This window comes from Notamacropus eugenii, chromosome 7 (genome assembly GCF_028372415.1).
Source record: "Notamacropus eugenii isolate mMacEug1 chromosome 7, mMacEug1.pri_v2, whole genome shotgun sequence".
NCBI lineage: Eukaryota > Metazoa > Chordata > Mammalia > Diprotodontia > Macropodidae > Notamacropus > Notamacropus eugenii.
In genome coordinates this window covers 156,379,354-156,401,697 of record NC_092878.1, presented here as the reverse complement: position 1 = coordinate 156,401,697, position 22,344 = coordinate 156,379,354, and the positions used below count along the sequence as shown (strand labels likewise).

Sequence of the window (22,344 nt, the reverse complement as noted above, 5' to 3'; positions counted from 1 at the left end):
TTAGGGTTACACATCTGCTAAATAGCAGAGGAATATTTTAGCCCCCCAAGTCTTTTTGACTCCAAAGTCAGCATTGTTGTACATAGGTATGTTTAATTTGTGGAAGGAGAGAATACTAACACCTCAGGGAGTCAGGAAAGGCTTTCTCTTCAGAGGCAGTACCTGCACTGATGTACTTGCAGGAAGTTAAGATTTTCAAGAGAATAAGGCAAAGAAGGAAATAGAATCTGGAAATAGAGGAAAGTACATACAATAGTGTGGAGGTGGGAAGTAGAAGGTGCTGTTAGAGGAGTGGCAACCTTAGAGACCTGTTTGACTAAAATAGAGTTGTTGAAGGAGAAGAATTTGAAATAAATATGGGAGAATGGGTTGGAGCTAGGCTATGTAAGACTTTAGATTCCAAAGCAAAGAGTTGGTAGTTAATTTTAGAAGGAATAGCTGCTCTGAATGCTTTTTGAAAGATAGATTTTTTCTTTTGTTTCTGTCATTTTCCAGCGTGCTCTTTATTCTTCCTTGTGTTGTATCTTACAGTGATCATACTTGACACTGTAGACCTCATTCTCTGTCTATAGACATTACCTTTCTATCACAAAGAGATTGGTATGTTTCTCTAGCAGTCCTTTGGACTTCTGAAGATGTTTTTTAAAGTTTGTTTTCCTCCAAATTTATTTGTTTCCAATTTTCAACTGTCACTGCCATAATTTTAAAAATTTCTCCCCCTCCCCTTCCAGGATGGTAATCTTGTATAGGCTCTACACATACATTCTTATTAAACACATTTTGTTTCTTAAAAGTTTTAATGAAGCCTTTTATCTTTACATCAGTAATTTTTTGGGGTAAAGATTCTTCACCACTCTAGTGACAAACACAAATAAGCAACAACGTGTGATCCAGTGGCTGCATTGAACAATTTATCCGACATTCTGTTCTCATAGACATCCACCTCCCCTCCCTCCCTCTGAGGAGAGGAGGCCTGCTTTATCATCGCTTTGCAAAAGCCATCGTGAATTTTAAAAATTATTCAGTTTGGCTTCCTTTTCGTGATGTTTTTCTTTACGTTGTTGTAGCACTTGAGGTTATTGGTCACAGCTAACAGTTCACCATTGGTGTGAACTTCCCTGATAGCAGATCAGCAATTTATGTGTAATTTAGAGTCTGGCACTAGTTTCCTGGGTCACTGAGAGATCAGACTACTTGCCCAAGCCACATACAGCTCCATATTTGGAGGTAAGGGCGTGAAGCCAGACTATCATGATTGTAATGCAGTGCTCTGTCTTACATGTCATGTAGTTTAGCCTACTCAAAAAAAATGATTGTTGTAAAAAGCTTAGATTTTCTTAGTCATCTAACAAATGTTTCATGTTAGTGTGATGATTTCATCCAAATGTTTTAAGTTTACTCCTTAGACTTTTACAAAAGCTGAAATACCTTCAGGCAGTATCATTGGTATCTCTAGGAACTAGTGTGTATGATCTTTGGTCTCAGTGGCCTTTTTTGGTCGGGCTATTGATTTTAATTTTAGCATAAGATATATTTTTGCATTTTAATATCTGTTCTAATGATCAAAGTGTTGTTATGCTAATTCATTCACCACAATTTTATACAGTGCCAGAATGTCACCAATCAACCAAATAAGAAGCCACAAAACAGAAAAGAAAAGGAAGAGAAGACTGAAAAGAAAACCAACAGCGAAAGTAAAGAAAACCGTGAAGCGAAGCTGGATGGTCCTGGAGAGAATGTCAGTGAGGACGAGGCTCAGGCAAACAATCAGAGGAAGAGAGGTTGGTCTAGATCACTTTGATAATTTACTGAAGAGTAAATGTTAATGCAGAAGAGCCTGTACCATCCCTGCTTAGGAGAGAATGCTTTTGAGTGGAACAGCTAGAAGAGCATTGGGGGTTCTCCCTGGGGCCAGTATACTTAGTGTTTTTACTTCCATGACTTTGATCACCACAGTATCTGTTAGTGAAAAGGAAGTTACTAAGATGAGAATTGAAATAAAACTAGAAGGAACCACTTTCCTTTCTAGTCACTTTTCAGAGGTTGAAGGGACCCTGAGGAAAATTTAGACCTGGGCTCTTAATCTGGAGTCCATGAACTTATTTTTTAAATATTTGGTCACTGTTTAAATAAAATTGGTTTCCTTCGTAATCATATGTATTTCATTTTATGCATTTAAAAACATCCTAAGAAATGGGCCACAGTCTTTCTTTACTAGGCCACCAAAGGGTTCCAGGAAAGAAAAAAAAGGTAAGGAATCCCTGATTTAGTCTAGTCTGTACCTTAACAAGAATCCCTTCTGCAATCTAGCCTTTCCTTGAAGATCTTATGAGGGGAAAATGCTGTTGTCTCCTGAGGTGTACCTCATTTCATTTTGGGAGGAGCTGTAATTAAGTGTTCAGAAGTTTGGTTACATCAAGCGCCAATCTACTTCTTTTCCACTTCAGCCTTGTTCCTAGGTCTACCTTATAGTGCCTAATCCCTGTTCCACATTAGGGCCTTTCAAATACTTGATGACAGCTATCATGTTCTATCCTAAGTCGTTTTCTCTGCTCGCTGAATCTCCCCAGTTTCTTCAGCTAGCTCTTATGTGTGGTGTGGTATGATCTTGACCCTCTTTACTGGCATAGTAGCATTTCTGTGGTTATTTTCCAACTCCCAAAAATGTGATGCCTCCAACTGAATGAAGCAGAGGGGGTCTAACAGGAGAGAAACCAGGCTAGTGCTTGTTCTACCTCTTCTCTACTGTGGTAGTGGTTCTTAGGATTAATTCCCTTGTTGGGATGCCATGCTGTGTTGATTCATTTTGAGCCTACCCCCAAATCCTGAAATCTCTTCAGATGAACTGCCCTCTAGCCACACTTCCTGTACTTGGAATCCCAGTGTAAAGTCTTATCCCTATTATATTTGATCTCATTGATTCAGCCCAACATTCCAGGCTGTTTAGGCCTTTTTGGATTCCTCGCAGTTTTTTTCATCTGCACACTGGATATATTTGCTCTCTAGGTCTTCATCCAGGCTATCTAAAAATGTATATTAGCAAGGGACAAGCACAGATCCTGGGGTCCCCTCACTATACACTGTCTCCCAGTTCTTTATCTTGTCTCTGAACCGTGCTCACCTCCCTCTTTCAAAGGGGGTTAGGCAAATTTAGCTCTTTTGTGAAGCAAAAGTTGCTCTTATAAAGTAAATGGAGATGAAAGCCTAAATGAAGAAGAAAGAAATCTCGGGAACATTTTCTTCTCCTTTTCCTGGAACTCTTTCTACCAGAGTTGCAAAAACTAGGATACAGTTTTACAAAAAAAAAACCAAACCCCAGACACATTGAGGATTGTCATTGATCCACTTTGTGTGTGTAAGTAATGGAAAGGGAAGTATGTAAATAAAGGGTTGAGATGAAATTGATGGTGGCTGGGAAAGCTGGGGTGTAGTTTCCCTTTTTTATGTTGCAGACGCTAGTTTAAGAAAGTTACATAAACATTTGTTTGGGCTTTTAAAAATTATTGAAAATGTTTTAGAAGAATAAAAGTTGAGTGTATTCTAGAAAGATGCAGAAGTATAGTTATAGGAATAAAAGGAAAATAAGCATAGGAATATAGGAATAAAAGGAAAAAAGGAGTCTCTTCTGACTCCTCTGTTTCCTCCCATTCCTCTTTACTAAAAAAGAAAAAAAAAGCATTAATAATGCCTTTCTATCTAAGTCACTTCTAGGAAGAACATAAACCCTCCTTCCCCCAGATTGACCCCTTGTGACAAAAAAAATCCGGACTCACAAAACAAGCCAGTGTTGTAAAAACATTGTGCCCCAATCGGGCCCTCTGTATCTCCTCTTCCCATTGAACCCGAAGTCTGCTCTACATGGAGAAAGGAGATTCTGCTCTTGGGGACCTTAATGGGCTTTCTGCTGATTTGAGCTTTTAAATGTATCTTTCCCAAATTGTATGGGTATGGGTTGGGCTTGGGTAGGGCCTGTTTAGACCTTTCCTTCTGTAAAAAACCCAAATCCAGTTTTATGAGTAAACCAGGTTGTAATTTATTAGTCCTGTAAAGGACATTGAATAACTATCATAGATTGCAATATTTCTCCAATTTTTTCCTCTCCCATTTGGAATTTTAAATTAATTTTAGGTATCTGATAGTCCCAAAGATTACAGGTGTTTGGTTAATCTTCAGTTTTGGCCTGCATCAAATAATAAACAGCAACTGTAAGAATCTCCCTATCATTTAAAATGTTACAATTGTTTTCATATATTAAAACCATTCCATTGTAGGACTAGAAAACATCATGGAAATATTTAGTCCAACCTTTTAAAAAAAATCATTAGGAAATTGAGAATTCTTCACAGTGGCTGTATCAGAGACATGTTAATGGTGGTGCTGAAAGTAGAAAGCGAAGTTTCTGACTCCCTATCTAATGCTATTTATATTATACCACTCTTTGTCCTTGATAAATATCCTATAAAGTGGGCACACAGGCCCTACTCAATTTGATTATTTATGGGATTTCACTTTACTGTAAAATATATATCGCTAGTACTTAGAAGCTACAGTGCTTCTGAAATGTAAAATTTGTCTTTAAAACAAATACTCTAGTCAAAATGTGGTTATAGAACAATTAATCAGGGTTTTGTGGAGATGATTTGGGTCTTCAAGCTGTCTAGCAAAGTTGTAACAGATACATTATTTTTTATAAGATCCGTGCAGTGAAAAGCAGTTGTTTAAAAATAAAAAACATTGTAGCACCTGGTTCCACTTGACAGTGTCCCCAGGGACTTGAGTTCTTAGGATATGCAGAACAGAAGCTTTTGAATCTAGACCTTTTGACTACTTTTATTTCCTTTCTTCAGCCTTTCCTACCCCCACCATGGCAGCCTTCAAGGAGAAAAAGTGATGGAAATACATGTACATATGTACACACATACATGCGAACATACATACCTGCATGCAAATTGTGGAAGAAGGGCAGTCATATACCTTAACTGCTGATGAGTGTGTACTTATTTAGAAATTTGTCTAATCAACCTGAGGGTTTTTTTTAAAAAAATTAAATGCTAAGTGGCAGGAGCCACTTTCTTCTGAGATTTCTTTAGGGACCACTGTCTGTTGAGGGCCCTACTATAGAAATAGGTATATGAGTGAATGAAGACTTTGGAAAATAAATTGATTGTTGTCATTGAAAGATTAAAGAATGATTAATGCCCTGTGAAAAGTGGGAGTACCTGAATTTGGGTTGCAAGTCAGGAGTTTGGAGGATAGGCCTAAGTTATGAGCTTCAGTTCACTTCGTATCACCAGCTAGTTTGGAAGGCAAAGGATGGAGCTGCTTTTTCTTGGTGTCTTGCTCCACCCTACAGGAAACCTGCCCTATTCTGTATGCTGTGTGAGGACTTCTTTGTCAGTTTCAGGTAAATCCATTTTAGTTTTATTATTTCTAATTATAAAAGTATAGTAAAGTTCTACGTATTCTGAGGCACCCTCCCTATTGTAGGAAGGGATCAAAAAGCATTGAAGCATCTCATTTCAGAGCTCTGCCCCTTCCTCTGTAGGGGAAGTCTGAAAGGGTCATCATCTGTAATTTCCCCTGACATCTTAGACCAGAGCAGGATAGAAGCAGCAAAAACCATCAAGAGGCAGGAATGTTGAAAAGGAGGAGTGACAGTTGACATCCGGTATGGCAAGGAATGGGAAATAACTGAAGATTTCAGGATCTCTCCGGGATAAAGTGCCCTGGACTCTAATGACTAAAGCATAGAGACAGGAGAACAGCAGGCGCTTGCTTTCTTCATCCTTCTCTCCTTGTGGGGGAAGGGTTGAGATTTAATGAGGCATCATCAACTCAGGTGGATAACTTGTATCCTCAAGAACTCACGTGGCCCTCTGCAGTCCTTTGACTGAACCCAAACTCCTTAATAAAAGTATTTGTTCTGTAAAACTTGGACTCAGTCAAAAGGCCGCACCCCAGAACCTAGAGGGCCATATGTGCCCTCAAGGCTGCAGGTTCCACACTCCTGATCACACTTCATGGGACTTCTGCTGGGGGGAGGGGGCGGGGATGGGAATGGAATAAGTTGGTGTTTACAATCTGGTTCCAAATACTTCTTGGAATTTTTTCTTTTAGCATTGGTATTCCTCAGTAATACGAGATCAGTCATGTCTAGAGTATTCACTAGAATTGGAAAGAAGGCATATTTTGTTGTGATTTCTTATAGCATGGCCCTTCCTGGACCTTTTTCTTACCTTCTGCCTTCTTTTTCTTTACCATTCAGTGTCTTCCTGGGGCCTTGGGCTGTTTCAGATTCCTTAGCAGAGGCTGATCTAAGATGCCTCTTCCCTTCCAAAATGCACCATTTGAAATTCATCTGGACTCTAATGGCTTTGATTTGATTGCATTGATTAGTATGGAGGTGCCTAACAAGTCCTCTAGTTAGTAAGAGAGTGTTTGCAGTAGTTTTAGAAAGAGCTTGTTAGAACTGCTGAGTTCCATAGGTATTCCTTGCTGCCTTCACTTCTGCTCCAAACCTGCTTTGTCAAGGAATAGAAGGTAGGGACTCAGTGGTGTTGTCTTACATTTTTTAAACTTTCCCCTCCCTCTCTCTGCCTATTGCTTGTGGTGGGAAGTGTGGGATGGCACAGAAAGACACTGATTCTGAACCCCTGTCTCAGTTCAGAGGGCCTCTAATAGTGTAGCACAAGATAGTTCTTGGTCATAATGATTCTGAATTATTCAGAAGAAGTTAAGTGATGTTCAGTTTCCTTTCAAGAAAGTAGGGAATGGTTTTTATGCATATTGCTTCAGTCAGCAAGTGCCTGCTTAGCACAAGATCCAGTACAAATCTAACAGGCACTGTGCTGAGCACGGAGAATACAAAGAAAGACAAAAGCCAGGCCTGCTCTCCAGGAGCTCCCATTCTGGTAGTGGCTGAAACAGCATGAAAACTCCTGTGGGCCAACAAGATAGAGATTTATCTAGAGATCAAGATTTAGATACAGAATAAATAAATTGGAGATCACCAATAAAGGGAAGAATACTGTACACACATACATATGCATATATGTAATACAGACAGTGAGAATAAGAAAAAGATCTATCTGATCTGATTGTTGATTCACATGTGTGATTATACTTTGTATACAGAAAGCACATACGGTTGTAGTTATCATGCCTACTGATCTGATTTCCCTTTTTTATCCTTTGAATTATGCCATACTGGTCTTTCTGTATTTGCTGTTCATAATGACAGTATGCCTCATTTCATTTCTATACCACAATTCTGCCATTTTCCAAGCATATGGGACATTAACAGTTTTTCAGTATTTGTATAATAAAATTTTAGAAATCTTCCTATGAAAATATTTGAATGACCAAATTAAGATGATAATCCATTAATTCATTTCTATGAGATACTTTATTCTGCAATAATTCCCAGGCATATATGAGGTATTAGTGTTACATTATGATAAAGTGATGTAAAACCAGGCAAAGCATTTCGATTTCTAAGGATGTTTCTTTACTGCATTTAGGGTTATCAAGTATTGATTGTTACACTGAAGATGGCAGGCCTCTTAAATACCTTGCAGGGGAGAATCATTGTTTCTAATCTCTCATAATGGTTTCTGTCTTTAGACAATATTTTTCTCAGGTCTACTCAGTATAAAAGATTAGAGTAGTTATATGAATGCAAAAGAAAAAATGTTATATGTATTGTAACACTGATTTCCACCCTCCTTTCTAAACACTTACCTTTGTTGTGAAGATACAAAATGTTTATTTGTGTTAATAGAGGCACCTTAAGCAGAAATTAGGAACTTCATAAATGCAGAGAAAAAATAATTCGATGTCCTGTAATTATCCCCTTAAGAGTAGACAAGCACAGTTATATTTTTTGGCCTTTATTTTTCATATTTAATTTCATCTGTAAATAGATTTTTTTGAAAATTGCTTGTTGACTTTTTACTTGTTTCATTTTTTTTAAAGTTCAAATTCAGAAACATTGATTTTAGGTGATATATTTATTGATTCCAATTTCCAAAAGTTAAAATATTTGATTTTTAAAATTCTAGCCATGTGATTTTTTTCCAAATTTTCTTTTTAATTGTTAGAAAAATGATAGTAATCATTATTCAAAAAGATTCTGTTTTGTATTCTTTAAGCTAATAAGCACAAGTGGGTACCACTTCATTTAGATGATGTAAGACCCGATAGCCAAGAGAGACCAGGATCACGGAACAGCTCGAGATCTCAGCCAGAAGCAAACAAGTCAGCACATAACAACCGACGAAACGACTCACGAAGTAAGTGACATTCTCATGCTTCCAAAGGGCTAAGGAGCCATCCTTCATGCCTGCCTCACTCAGCATAGGTAAGGTTTTTGGGACTAGTGTGCTTTAAATAGATGACCTGATAACTGGCTCCTGAACCTCGCTCCATGGATGTCGTTCCTGGACATCCAGGCCGTGACCTGGCTGGGAAAGGCACTTATTGACCTTGCCGTGTCCTAGACAGCTCATTCTAAGGTATGGCCTGGCCCTGGCAGAGGAGGTTTCTTCACTTAGCAATTGCCTGTCCAACAGAAATTTCGTTCCTAAGAGTAGCTGATCTTCAGTATATAAATCTTAAAATTTGCAAGATGTGTTATGTAGATGAGGCATGTAAACCTCACAGTGTGGCTGTGGCGCTAAGGTGAGGATTAAGTCCCTCTTACTGATGAAAAAACAAAGTCTCCCAGCAAGTTATTATCAGAGGCAGGATTCGGTCCCTTTTTGGACTTTGTTAAAGTTCAGCTTTCTAGCCATTGTCAAGTTATGTTCAGTAAGTGCTAGCAATGAAAGGGTGATTTCAAGAACTTTCAGTGGGCAAAGATGACAGTACTCAGCAAGTCACTATCTTACTTTTAAGAAATCTCATGAACTGTGTTTCAAAATGTCAGATTTTTAAACTTATCAACAAAGGAAATGAATGCATTCTAGAGGAAATGAATGAATGAATGAAACAAAAATATTTATCATGTACTTACTGTGTGCCAAGCACCATTAAGGGACTGCATGTCAAGAATGTTTTTATAGCCTGACTTCTATTTTAAATTTCAGTTGTACCTTTCTTGAAAGGTGTATGAAGTATATGAAGTCTCCTGTGTCTCTTCCCCTGTTCCCCCCAGACAAAGAAAACATCTGGTATCTAGGATGGCATTAAATAAGTGATCACTGACTAGATGTTTCTGGTAACTAACATAATTGTATGTTTTGTTGAGTAAAATATTTGCTACAAATAGAATAGAAATATTTGTATTTATGTTCTAGTGATTGTTTAAAGTACAACTGAAATAAACTCACATGATTCCAAATGTGGAATTCTTTCTTGTTGCAGCAATAGCACAACTCTTGAGGAACAGAAGGTGTTCCCCTATGTCCCTGATAAGTTTCATTACCTTAGTTACACCTCTAAATAAAAAAACTTGTAGGTCTAATAAAACACTTAGTTGGGCGTCAAGCCCTGCCTTTAGTTGTAGCTTCCCCACTAGCTAAATGTGTGACTTTGGGCATGTCATGTAATTGTAATAGCAAAACACAGCATTTAGGAAGTTTCCAAAAGGCTTTCTGTATGTTATCTTATTCATCATTGCAACCACCCTAAGGAGTAAATGACTATTTTTTATTATAAACTAGGGAACTGGGGCTTGAGAGCAATTATTTACCCCACAAAACTAAAAGCATACCTGAGATAGGATTTGAACTTGGAGTCTTCCTGACTCCAAGTTCAGCAGTCTTCAATACTGTGTCATCTATCTGCCTTACCTATTGGCCCTAATTTTTAAATATGGAAGACAAGAAGATTGGAATAGATCAAACTGTAAGTCCTTATGGGGTTTGATGTGTCATTACCCTAGTTTATCAGAAGTGGTACTTGACTCTTGAAGGTAGTTTTGAGAAAGATAATTCTTATCTCCTAATGGATTAATGTGCGTATTTTATCATTTCTGCAAAATCTTTGAGAATGATCTAGGTATGTGTTGCGTATCTATCAGTCCCTAGATTTGTAAAGACAATGCATTGAGAGTTAGATCCAGAATTGAATTAGAAACAAGGTGAACTGGGGTGCATTTGGGAAATTATATGGTACTTGCAGTGATTCCAGCCTTGTCTCTGGAAAAAACTGTCCTTTGCAACATGAATATTCTAACATTCATTCTGGTTGACTTTATATTAGAGAATACCATAAACTCCGAAGAATAAATAAAAAAATCAATAAAAGAAGTTAAGTGACTGAAATACAGTAGCAGCATCCAGTTCTGTTTATGAGGTGGCATGGAAGGTATTCTAGAGACAGAAAAGAAGGTGTTCCTGGCACATAGGGTGAGGAGTAATAGATGGGACAGTACACATGATGCCAAGAAGTCTGAGGAGAGCCTTCTCCTCATGGACTCCCCAGGGCAGGTTGTGAGGAGATGTACAGAGGAGTCATGGGGGTAGTGCTTATGTCCCTGCAGTGCTGCCTGGCCACTACCAACAGAAGAGTGGACTTTGGGGCTTGTCATACGAATGATCAACTGAGGTGTTTCTCTTAGCAGGAGAAACTTCTGACACATCAGATTAGTTGAAGATAGTTTGGTGATGAGGCAACAGTTGCCCACACATTTCTTTCTCCAATCCCATCCCTGAACAGCCTGTTTTTGATGTTCTCATTATCCTCATCAAGAAGTAGGATTTTGATAGAGCAGTTCATTGGTTCTTAGATTTAGAAGGCCTTTAGCCCAACCCCCTTACTTTACAGATGAAGTGAGGACCACATAAGTTAAAGTCACCTTCCCAAATTTATAAAAGGAGTAAGTTAAGTGACAGAATGGGGATTTTAAGGCAGAGCACTTGAGTCCTTCTGTTGCACCATTTGCTTCCTCTAGTTGAGTAAAGAAAAAGGCATATATTTAAAAAAAATAAATAAATCGTGAACCCTCCCCTTCCGTGAGCTCACCTGCCACACATCAAGCATAACATGAACACAGAATCAAATACATTCCTACGAGGACTTTCTTGTCAGACATTTAAGAGAATGTACTAGGTCAGAATGAAGACAGAATAACTAGGCCAAACATCAGAAGAGCCCTGGAAGTAGAGAGCGAGGAGAAGATGAGAGGAAGAAAGGATCTTCTTAGTCCACTATGGTGGAGGTCAGGAGAACTGATCTTGCGTCATTTTTCTTGCTGCCTCTGAACAAGAGACATACCAGATAAAAACCTTCAGGAGACCCCATTTGTTAAAAGCCGGCTGGCAGCCTTTATCTTATGTAGCCCAAAAGCAGCTCTCACCTCAGCATGGGCATTATTTAGATGACTCTTGGTAATCCAGAAATGTGGAGATTTGGTAGAAGGCATTTCTGGTGTGGTTTCTTTGGCTGAGCAGCTTCCATTAAATTGAAGAGACAAGGTGAGGTTTAGGAGGCTTTGGGATGGAGGCAGATGGAAGGGAGAAGAGAGCTTGAGAAAATTTGTGGTTTAGGATTCACAAATAAAAATGATGGAAATCTAAATGTTTTTTGCCGTTACATTATGATTATTTCTGGAAACTTCTTGTAATAAAGAGAAGCAGTTGAGCTACAGCAGCCATTCTAGGAGACAGCACTAGGTCTTGGGCTAAAAGGAGCGGGAGGGGTGCTTTGATCTCTGTGTTTTTCATTTACTCAGAGTTCAGCTTTGGTTTAGTGATTTTTGCATTTGTGTTTTTTAAATTTTTTAAATTTATTTTTAATTTTCAACATTCACTTTTATAAGATTGTTCCTATTTTTTTCCTCTTCCTTTCCATCCTCCTAAAGACTGCATGCAGTTGAATATTGGCCATATCATATTAAACATTTCCATATTAGTCATGTTGTAAAAGGAGAATTAGAACCAAAGGGAAAAAGCAAGAGAAAAAGAAAAAAAAAGAAAATAGTCTGCTTGGATCTGCATTCGGACTCCACACTTCTCTCTCTGGAGGTGGACAGTGTTTCCATCATGAACCCTTTGGAATTGTCTTGGATCATTGCATTGTCTGTCATAGTTGGTCATTGCAGTGCTGCTGTTACTGGACAGCGTTCTCTTGGCTCTGCTCGCCTCAGCCAGCCTCGCATTTATATTGTTGTCATTGTTTATGTTCTTGAGTTTGGCTTGTTTCCACCTTGAATCATTTCACATCTTGTCAGGTTGCTCGTTCTTACTGCACAGCAACTGATTCTTATACCGTGGTTTTGTTTTTGTTTTGTTTTGCCTCTTGTTCAATTCCTGGACACGGGCTTTGTTTCTCTAAGTTGGGGTACATGCCTAATGTGAAGCACCATTGGCCAGTGGGCCTAGACAGTTGTTAGTTTCTTACATAATTTCAAATTGTTTGTCTCCCGATGGGAACTGATGTTGGTACAGTGTAAGTGATAACAGCACCAAATTAGATGTTATCTAGATTGTAATCCCTTTGGGTTATGTGTAATTCTGTTCAAGTCGGTAAGAAGTTACTGTGATAATAGTCATGTGACCAGTGTGTATCATTTTAGCTTTGCATTTTATTTTAAAAATGAGTTGTTTTTTTTCAAGTCACTTGTTTTTGGTTATATTTCTTCTCATAGACCCCAATAGATTCTCCTTTGTTACCAAAAACAAAAATAAGCAGCTAACACACTTAACACAATGATCTCATCTGATCCATTTTCTTTCGAAAAGGTTGGAGACGTGATAGAGAGAAGAGAGATGATCAGGACGAAGTTTCCAGTGTGAGAAGTGAAGGTGGTAACATTCGAGGTTGCTTCCGAGGTCGAGGAAGAGGACGTGGCCGGGGAAGAGGACGGGGCAGAGGAAACCCTCGAAGTACGATGGAACGGTTTTTTTGTTTTCTTGAAAGTGGATGACAGTTACTTCTGACTTTTCATCACACTGCTTGTTTCCCCTGCTGTCTTTGTTCAGAGTATTTAAATATGGATATGGTTTAGTGGTTGTGGGAGTGTCACAGTAGTGTAAGGTCAGATATTTTTGTGTCACTTTATCAATATTTAGCCATGGACTTTGGAGTAACCTTTTCCCTCCATGTTTTTTGAAGTGAACTTTGAATATTCGTATGGTTATCGAGAACAACATGGTGAAAGAACTGATCAGCCATTTCAACCAGAACTTAACACTAGCATGATGTATTACTATGATGATGGTACAGGAGTTCAGATGTATTCTGTGGATGAAACATTGCTGAAAGAATACATTAAGCGGCAAATGTAAGTAGATTGTGCATGTAAGTAGATGGACTCATAAACATTCGTGACTTAAATGTTAGCATGTTTTCTATTTTTTCCCAAAATATATTGGTAAAGTTGGGAAATACAGGAACTTGCCATTCATTCATTTTTTATTTGTTGAGGAAAGGATTTTCATTCTAATGAAATAGACTGCAGTTGACCCATACTTCTTTGTAAAGTGAATGGCCTTTTTCTCTCCCAATATCTGAATAATTCTCTACCCAGTGATATATATGTATGCAAGTTAACATGCTATGGGAAGATGACCTATTTAGATTCCTAAGAAGAGTTGATGGAAATGTCAAAGGAACCTCCTTTTAAAATTACAGCATAATTTCTCATAAGTGATTAAATTAAGAATGCAAATTGTGTTTGCAACTCAGTCAAAACTAGCGTTAACCTGTCTTTTGAAGATGGGTGCTTACTGTCATAAATAGAGTGAAAAGTGAAAGGAAATGGTTGTGATGATATGGTGCATCTGGCTGTTGAGGAGGAATTCTCAATCTGTTTAGCATTGTTTACTTGTTTTGTGCTTTATTTTGGCCTCTGGAGGGCAGCTCAGACTCCTGTGGTGAGCAGTGTTTGGGTACAGGGAGTTTAGTGGCTCCGTCCCCAGTTTTAACTCAGAGGCTTTCTAGTTTGCTCTGTTGTCTCTTGGAAAAAGAATGTCCTTTGAGACAGTGGTTTGACAGTGTTTTGCTGCTTTACTTTAGTGAAGAGACAGAGATGGGATGTTCCCAAAAGATGTGTGTGTGTGTTTAATTTTTGGAAATACTTGTTTTCATGTAAAAAGCAGGTAGGAAAGCTATTTTTGAAGGTATTAGTAAAAAGAAAATTGTTGAACACTCACGTTATTTAAAAAGTAAATGGACTTGGCCTATTATTGGCAAATCTTTCTTTATGAGCATTAGCCTGGGCACTCTCCTGGGATGACATCATGGTGGATTTAATTTTCCTGATAATACATGAAGCAGCTTATGTGTTTTGTGCTTGCTTCTTTTGTTACAGTGATCACACACACACACAAATGGAAGAACAAGGCTTTTTTATGGGCAGAAAGTATCTGGCATATGGCTCTCAACCTCAAACCACTTAATCCGTTTTGTTTTGTGTAACTCTTACTGCCAGGCCCGTTCTGAGACCTGACAGCGGACATGCAGCTCTCTGTCAGGATAATCGGCCTCCACTGTCCTCAGACAAGTGAGGGAGGAGCAGAGCCGCCTCTCCAGGGCTGGCAAAATTTCTGATCATTGCAGTGTAGAATCCAGAGCTTCTAAGGTAGGACATGGTGATGTCCCCTCTGACACTCAGCACGATGGCAGATATAGTGTTGCTCATGATCTCTTGGACTTGGTTTTGTTCATATTTGTTTTTAGCATCAGTTTTGGCAGTTTTAGTATGAGACTTAAGACAGCTTGTTAACCTGGTTTTATTAATCTTTGGTTTTTGGAAAACAGAGAGATCTAGTTTGGTGGAGTCTTACAATATAAGCCTTTGTCTTCTGGAAATTTCTGCTAAGTGTTTAGACTTTTTCTCCCAGAAACCACCAGAGATGTAATTTTTATTTTCCCCTTGCATTTGAAGGAGGAATATCATAAAACCAAGTCAGGGAAAAATCTGGAAGTAGTGCAGCATAGCAAGGGAGAAAAAAAGTGCCTTCAAATTAAACTTGTATTCTTACTGATTTCTAGCCATGACTGGTTCCTTGCTTAGTCATTTCAGATCTAAGGAGAAATGGTCATGTCATGGTTCAAAGAGTTATAGCAGTGACAGTGGCGTTACCAGAATCATCTGAGAACTGTTGTCATGATTATTAGGCGTTTGGCATCATTTTGTGACAGCAGCCCTTTTTAAGTGTGTTTATTAATTTTCATTGTAGAAGTCTGAAGCATTAATTGAATTCTTTTAGATGAGAAAACTTAAAGATTTATGATCATTTGGTTCTGTTAAATTCTAAATATTCTTATTCCTTCAGTTCTCTAAGTCTTGAAAATAGGAATTAAGTGAATTTTTTTTTACCTTTTGAATTCTGTTTAAGCATTATTTTTGAGATGTTAATGGTATTTTATTGTAATTTTAACTTTGAGAATACAGATTGTAGTGCTTTTACTTTTTGGTAGGAGAGTTGAGATATCAGAATTTAAACTTCAACCTAATTGTTTTTAATGTTTAGAGCTTGAAAAATAACTTCTTTTTATTAAAAATTTGCCATGACTTCTAAACCACTGTTCTCAGGAACAGAAATTGTATCTTATTTTTTTTTTCTGTGTATTTAGAATGACTTTTCAAGAAATACCCTTTGAAACTCAAAGAGTATGTTTTATTTTATATATGTATATAATCTATGCATAAGCATATATGTGAAAACATCAGGCTGTATGAGCTTTGCCCATAGCATGCCAGTCTTGGAAAATCTAATTTGTGGAATTTTACCTTACTAATTGTTTCTCCCATTATGGAAACATGCTGTGGAAGCTGAAGATCAATTCCACTCTCTCAGTGAAGGGTAGTACTTAATACCTTTTTGGCTTTTTTGTTTTCTGTCTTCTGTGTTTCCTTACTAATACATCTCTTTGAGAAATTTTAATCTTCCTCTTAGGAATTTACTTTTACATGAGACTTGCTGTCTTGAAAAATTTAATTCTCAAAGTCTGGCAAATTTGTCTTTCTTAATGGCTTGGTGTTTTCTAGTTACTCTTCTAGATGACCGAGTCTTTATCAAACATTTATTGTTTGGTGAAAGTCCTCCCAGTTCAGGGACCTGTGCAGTAGTTTTGCCTGTTGCTATTTAGATAAAAACCAGCCTAAGTTGTGGACCTTGCTCTTAGGTGGTGGAACAATAAAGCATAATCTGTTCTTTGGTTAGCTAAGGACGCTACTTCCTACTTTTATTTTGAAATAACTTGGAAAAGCTATCTGCTAGTTCATAAATGGGATGTATATTCTCTACCAAGTTTACTTGGGGACATATTTAGAAAGGAGGGATTCTTTGGGAGCATCTCTTAGTGCCTGAGTCAGCTTTGCAGGTTTGGTTCTAGTGATAAGCAGTGTTTAGTTAAATACTACTTTAATTTAACTTGAATACTTCCTTAGAAATGGTTCAAAACAAGAAGAGACTGATTAATTCTTGGCACTGTCATGTGTAAGACTGAAGTAAATATGTTAGCTCAGGCTCAGCTTTGTGGAGAATGCAGATTCACCCATTTCCTTCCACCTGAATAATAGACAAAATGAAAGAGCAGCTAAATTCGCTGCAAAAGATTATGTTTTCCTGTTGGAATATGTTTTTGTCAATTCTTTGTCAGATTTCTTTTTTGGATTTCATCGCCAGACTTCAGGACTGTTGTGCTAGCCATCTTCTCCTAATGCTGTTGTTTATTTAGTATTTAGCTATAACGTAGGATTTTTATTGCTGACCGTAGCTAAAACTTGTTTTGTGACAGATGAGACGTGATAAAGAACAAATGCTGAGTGCTTTTTTTTTTTAATCAAAGAATCAAGCTTATGTTTACCTCCTTATTTCTCTCTTCAGTGAATATTACTTCAGTATAGAAAATTTGGAACGGGACTTCTTTCTTAGGAGGAAGATGGACGAACAAGGTTTCTTGCCCATTTCTCTGATTGCCAGTTTCCACCGTGTTCAGGCCTTGACTACAAATGTTAATCTCATTTTAGAGGTAATCAGACTATATTTAAAAACCTTTTGCTGGACGTTGTGTTTCATCTTGTATCTCATTTCTGCTTTTGTGGAAGACACTTGTGCCCTTTTTACATATTCATGTGACAAGTACTTTGAAATCCTTGACAGACTGCTACAGACACCAGAATTCCCGGTACAGGTGTTCAGCATCATATTTAAATTGGACTTTCTGAGCCCTCTCAGGTTACTAGGACTTTAATTCTCCTCAAATTACTCTTATGCTACAAGTAAAACCTCAAAAGATGTACAGTAGTTTGGAACATGGGCCCCCTGGGTTCTTGGTTTCATTCATTTCATTCCTTGAGCCTCTTGCCTTTGGTAGCTCCAGCAAAGTTTCTGATAGCTCTCAGAGGCTGCTAAGCTGAAGATCTCCCCCTAGAAGGAATTTTTCCCTCCTAGGTGCTTCCTATGGCTATCCATATAATTAATATAGCTTATAACATTGGCACATGGACAAATCTGCTTATAATAAGAACAAGAAGGGAAGAACACAGTAAATTAGTACTGAAGAGGAACACATGCAGCAAGGAATTAACAGAGGTGGATTGGTTACAGATTTAAGTGGATGAGGAGGGCAGGGAGAGAAATAGAATTTGGGAGCTACACTTGCAAAAGATAGTGGGGTGCTGAATCAGAAGAGAGCATAACATTTTAATTCTTACCAAGTTCATTTTTATTTTTATGCATTTTGGAAATAAAAAATTCCTAAGTTCTGTTTTAAAAATAGAATTACCTTTAGATGTAACCTTGGAGTACAGTGATGGAATAAACATTAAATTGTAAGTGAAGAATTTAATGTGCATTTTTCCTATAAATATAAAATGTATTTTTGAGGAAGGGAAATACACTAAAGCCTTAATGTAACATTGAACTTTGCATCATGATGCATGCTGCCTAACATCCTCCCTGCCCTTCCTCTCCTTTGGAGTAATCTTTGGTGGCTCTTTAGTTAGCATCAAGATTCTGGAACTCCTTGTGACCTTTTAAAAAAAAAATTCCATTTTTATTAACTTTTAACATTAACAAACTTGAGTATTTTAATGTACAAAAAATGGAAAGGGAATTGCGTGTGAATTAGTGAACTTGCATTGTCTGCCTTTTGCTTTTAAAGTGTAAACTGAACATGATAGTTGTGCTGTTTTTTATATTTTTAAAAAATTCTTCATTGATGAGGAGGCTATTCTGAAACTTAATTATTCTCATTGTTTCAGCTCCAGTTCTATTTGTAGGAAGAACTTCAAGTGTCTTATTACCGTTAGGGTTTAGTCTTCAGATACGTAGAACCAAAAATGGAATATGTTTACCTGTGACTTTCATTTTAAGTATTTGGTTCCAGGGGTGTTTTTATTTAGTAAGCAACAGAACTTTGACTTTTGAGCATTTATTGGGTGCAGGGGCCTGTACTAGGCTCTATATAGGGCAAGACTAAATACTAAATTCTTGTTCTCATCTTAGAATTTGTTTGAGCAATGCTGAGGCAGTGCATGGATTGGTGGGGAGCAGCTGGGGGGCACAGTGGATAGAGAGCTGGGCCTGGAGTCAGGAAAACTAGCTGTAGAATCCTGGGGAAGTCATTTAACCCTGTTTGCCTCAGTTCCTCATATGTAAAATGAACTGGGGAAGGAAATGGCAAAGCACTGTAGTCTCTGTCAAGAAAACCTTGAATGGAGTCACAAAGAGTTGAACACAACAGACAAGACCTGGCAACAGTGGAGAGTGCTGGGTCTGGTGTTCTTGATCAAATTGGGCCTCAAACATGTAGGAGCTGTGTGACCCTGGGCAAATCACTCGACCTGCTTGTTTCAGTTTTCTCAGCCAGAAAATGGGGTAAAAATAGAACCTATCTCCCAGGGTTGCTGTGTAAATGTTAGCCATTAGAGAATACATCTGTGAAAGAACTGAGAAGTTCTTCTGGTGAGTGTGTAGAGAGCAGCCTATAAATTTAGACGTCCAACATGAAATCCAGGTAGAGGAGGGATTCTGTATAGATGCACATAGACGGTTAGAATCCTTTTTTCTGGTAACATTGTTGATTGTATCAAGTCCCAGGTAGTATAAAATTTCTAAAATGAGATTGAAGTGTATAGAGGAAATAAAATAAACTAAAATAAAAGTGTACAGAGAAAAACCTGAGGTGACTGAAGAATTGTAGCCTGCTAATTATTTTGGATGGACAAGTCAGGGCAGAGTTTTTGGATGGACTTTGCAGATGGACATCACTCTGGACCTTGAATTAAGAGGGGAGTAGGTATTGTCCTGAATGACATTTAGCAAATGTGCAGGTTTGTAATCAATAGCTTACATTTGTGTCGAGAATTAGTTTGCAAACCATTTAAACTGTTTATCTAATTGGAACCTTAATGCCAGCCTTTGTGAGGTGTGATATCTCTATTTTGCAGATGAGAAAGCAGTTTGTCTAGGTCAGAGGTTCAGTGGTGACTCTTAGCTTCTCCCCATTTTTGTCGTTGGCCACCCAAGGTAGGATGGGTAGATGTGAGATGTGGTACTAGTGAGGAGGCTGTAGCACATTACCAGCTTTGAACTGTGTAGAAGTGTTCGGCTGTTATTTATGGAATGGATGGCAAGGAAAGGAGGTGAGCCAGTCATGCATGAGAATGAGGAAGGACCGATGAGAAAGTCATGGGTCACTGGGATGCTGTCCCCCAAGAGTCAGGGGGAGGCCAGAGTAGGGAAGGGCAGGATGGGTTGCAGTTGGCTTGACTAGAGGGATGAGCCATTGTTATGGAGTTTTGGAGAAGGAGGTGTGTAGATTGGGGAAGGAGAGGGCAGGGGTGTTCTGGATGACCAGGATGGTGGGGGCAAAGTCACAGAGGGATATACAGTGTTTAGTGTTTGGGTTACTGGGAGATTGTTTTTCCTTTGCATCTTTTTCTTCTAAAGAGAACTGGAAAATTGATGACGATTAGATTTGGAATTCTCATTCCAGCTTTATTAGTCATTTGTTCTAAGGCCATCAGTGATCATTTAGTTTCTCAGTTTCTTCTAATTTTTCTTTTGCAAAACAGAAATAGATGATGGCATTTATGTGCCTCAGAGAGTAAGCATATTCAAGAAGTTAAAATCTTTGGCTTCTGGAACTCTAGGTTGTTATGGGGCATGTTGATAATAGTATACGTAAAAGCTTCCTGGTGGTTCTGAATGTATTGCTTTAAGAGAACTTGTTGTTTTTCAAAATCCTGCCTCACCAAAAGATAGTGATTTGTCATGTGGTCATTAAGATATTCTCTAACAGATTGAGGGCAGGGAACACAGCTTAGTGAATCTTGGCATCTTTGACCAGTGCGTTATGCCATGTTCTTTGCTCATGGGCTAGAAAATTTGAAGCCCTAGGTTGGGGAGGCTCATTTCCAGCTCTAGCGATGTCAGGACTGACAGTCAGAAAAAACGAAGTTTTTAGTGTCTTTGTCAGAGAGGAAATGGAATTAAATAAAGCTCTATTTAGTAATTCATCCAGTTCAGCAGATGTTTACTAAGTCCCACTATGTGCAGGTTGCTGTGTCACGTGATAGGAATACCAACACAGAATACTCATTTCCATCAAGGAGTTGTCATAGTTGTGGAGAAGGGTGAGAATAGGTGGATGGGGGAGTGGCTTATGACATATACATTCATAAGTTTAGTAAAAGATCTGGTAAAGACAGGTTATGAGTCTTCCAGGCTTAGGTCTAGGCAGTCTATTCAGCTTTGGGTGATGACTTGTTGAGGTAGTCCTTTGGATGTTGTAAAGTAGAGAAGAACACATTAAGTCCTACTTGTAAGACATAAAGTTGGCCAAAATTTGATGCAGTAGCCCCACCCTTACATAATGGGACTGTTAGTGGACAAGTGCGGAGTTGCAGGGGCTTCCACACCCTTAGAAGCAAGTATCACAAAATCTGTCCATCAAAGCTCATTTAATTCTTATGCGTGCCAGGGCCCCTTCAGAGTTGATTTTCATTTTGTATCTTAATGCAACAGGTTTTGCCACCTGGTATCCAAGCTTACAGCAAGTTAGAAGCAGGGTATTGCAAACAGAAAGGTGGACTGATCCAGATAGGTCTGTAGAAATGACCGCACCTAGCTTGGCTGCACTGTAGGAGATAAGAAAATAGTGGAAAAACAGATGTGTACAGCTTTTTAGGGGCACGTAGGGGGCATGTAGCCCAGTATGTATGCCTCCATAAAATAGTGTATTCTCAATAAATACATCCTTGAACACCTTTGGTAAAAAAAAAAAAAAAACAAAAACTATAAGACTTTAATCTCTGGAGTGCAATTAAGAATAAGAAAGTAAGCAAAAACTGTGCCCTGAACAGCCAAAGGTGTTTTCAAATTTTACCTGAACTGGGTATTAATTCTTTCACTGTTACTTTTGAAAGGGCCTAACTGTGGGTGGTGGGAGGGGGAGAATGTTGGAGGGGGACGTTTTATTTTTCCAGGCTCTGTCAAAATCGCAGGCTTCCTGCCCTGCTGCTTCACTGTCCCGTGGAAGCAGATGCTGGTTTGCAATGTCTGTGCCAGTTGTGAAGGTGAACATGGGCTCTGGCTGAGCCTGTGAAGCCAAAAGCAGGAAGTAGAAGACTGTACCATGGGTGATGGAGAAATGACGACCAGTTGTTGGGAATTTAGTGACGTAAAAGTGACAATATACAATTTGTTTTTCATCTAGGCTTTGAAAGACAGTACGGAAGTGGAAATAGTGGACCAGAAGATGAGGAAAAAGGTGGAACCAGAAAAATGGCCAATTCCTGGCCCTCCTCCACGTAATGTGCCACAAACTGACTTCTCTCAGCTCATCGACTGCCCAGAGTTCATACCAGGCAAAGCCTTTGGCTCACATACTGGTAACGGCTTTTCTTTTTCCAGAACAGACAGTTTAGCTGTAGGAAAGGCTATGTGGCCCAATCTTCCTGTCCCTTTTTTAGTTTCTTTTTTTGGATTCAATAGAAAGAATAAAGTTCACACTCTGACTTTCGATGCCCTGAATTTTATTCATGTAATTCCCATAGAGAGCTACAAACTACCCAAAACAGGGATCTGAGAGTTAAAGTTGAAACTGTATTCTTCACTCACCTCTCATTCTTTTAGATTGTTTTCATACTTTTGGTAGGCATGAAGTTTCTGCCTAACTGCTTTTGATTTTGATGATTATTTAATCATATTTTTGTAAATGAATAAGGAAAACAACTAGAGGATTTTCAGATACCATATGCCACCTTTTTTCCCCCCAAGTAAATTTAATATTGGAATATTCCAGGTGTTTATCCTTGGAGTATTCTTTTGTCCACCATCCAGGTATAGTAGAGCACACGCAATTACAATGCAAGCTTCCCTTAATTTCCCTGCCAATGTGCTTCAACCTTGACTTGAAGGGAAACAGACCTTGTCTACACTCTGA

The 22,344-nt window shown here is 38.4% G+C and overlaps 1 protein-coding gene across 5 annotated transcripts in view; it reads left to right on the top strand.

The window, feature by feature from the left end:
* LARP1B (La ribonucleoprotein 1B) overlaps positions 1-22,344 on the top strand; it is an 82,650-nt gene that overhangs the window by 17,482 nt on the left and 42,824 nt on the right. For 4 of the 5 annotated variants that reach the window (XM_072624563.1, XM_072624562.1, XM_072624560.1 and 1 more), the window contains exons 4-9: positions 1,607-1,781; positions 8,151-8,291; positions 12,684-12,827; positions 13,057-13,225; positions 16,779-16,923; positions 21,616-21,790. In XM_072624563.1, the coding sequence (XP_072480664.1) occupies positions 1,607-1,781; positions 8,151-8,291; positions 12,684-12,827; positions 13,057-13,225; positions 16,779-16,923; positions 21,616-21,790 (949 nt within the window). The remainder of the gene's footprint in view (positions 1-1,606; positions 1,782-8,150; positions 8,292-12,683; positions 12,828-13,056; positions 13,226-16,778; positions 16,924-21,615; positions 21,791-22,344) is intronic. The other variant, XM_072624561.1, reaches the window with a different exon arrangement.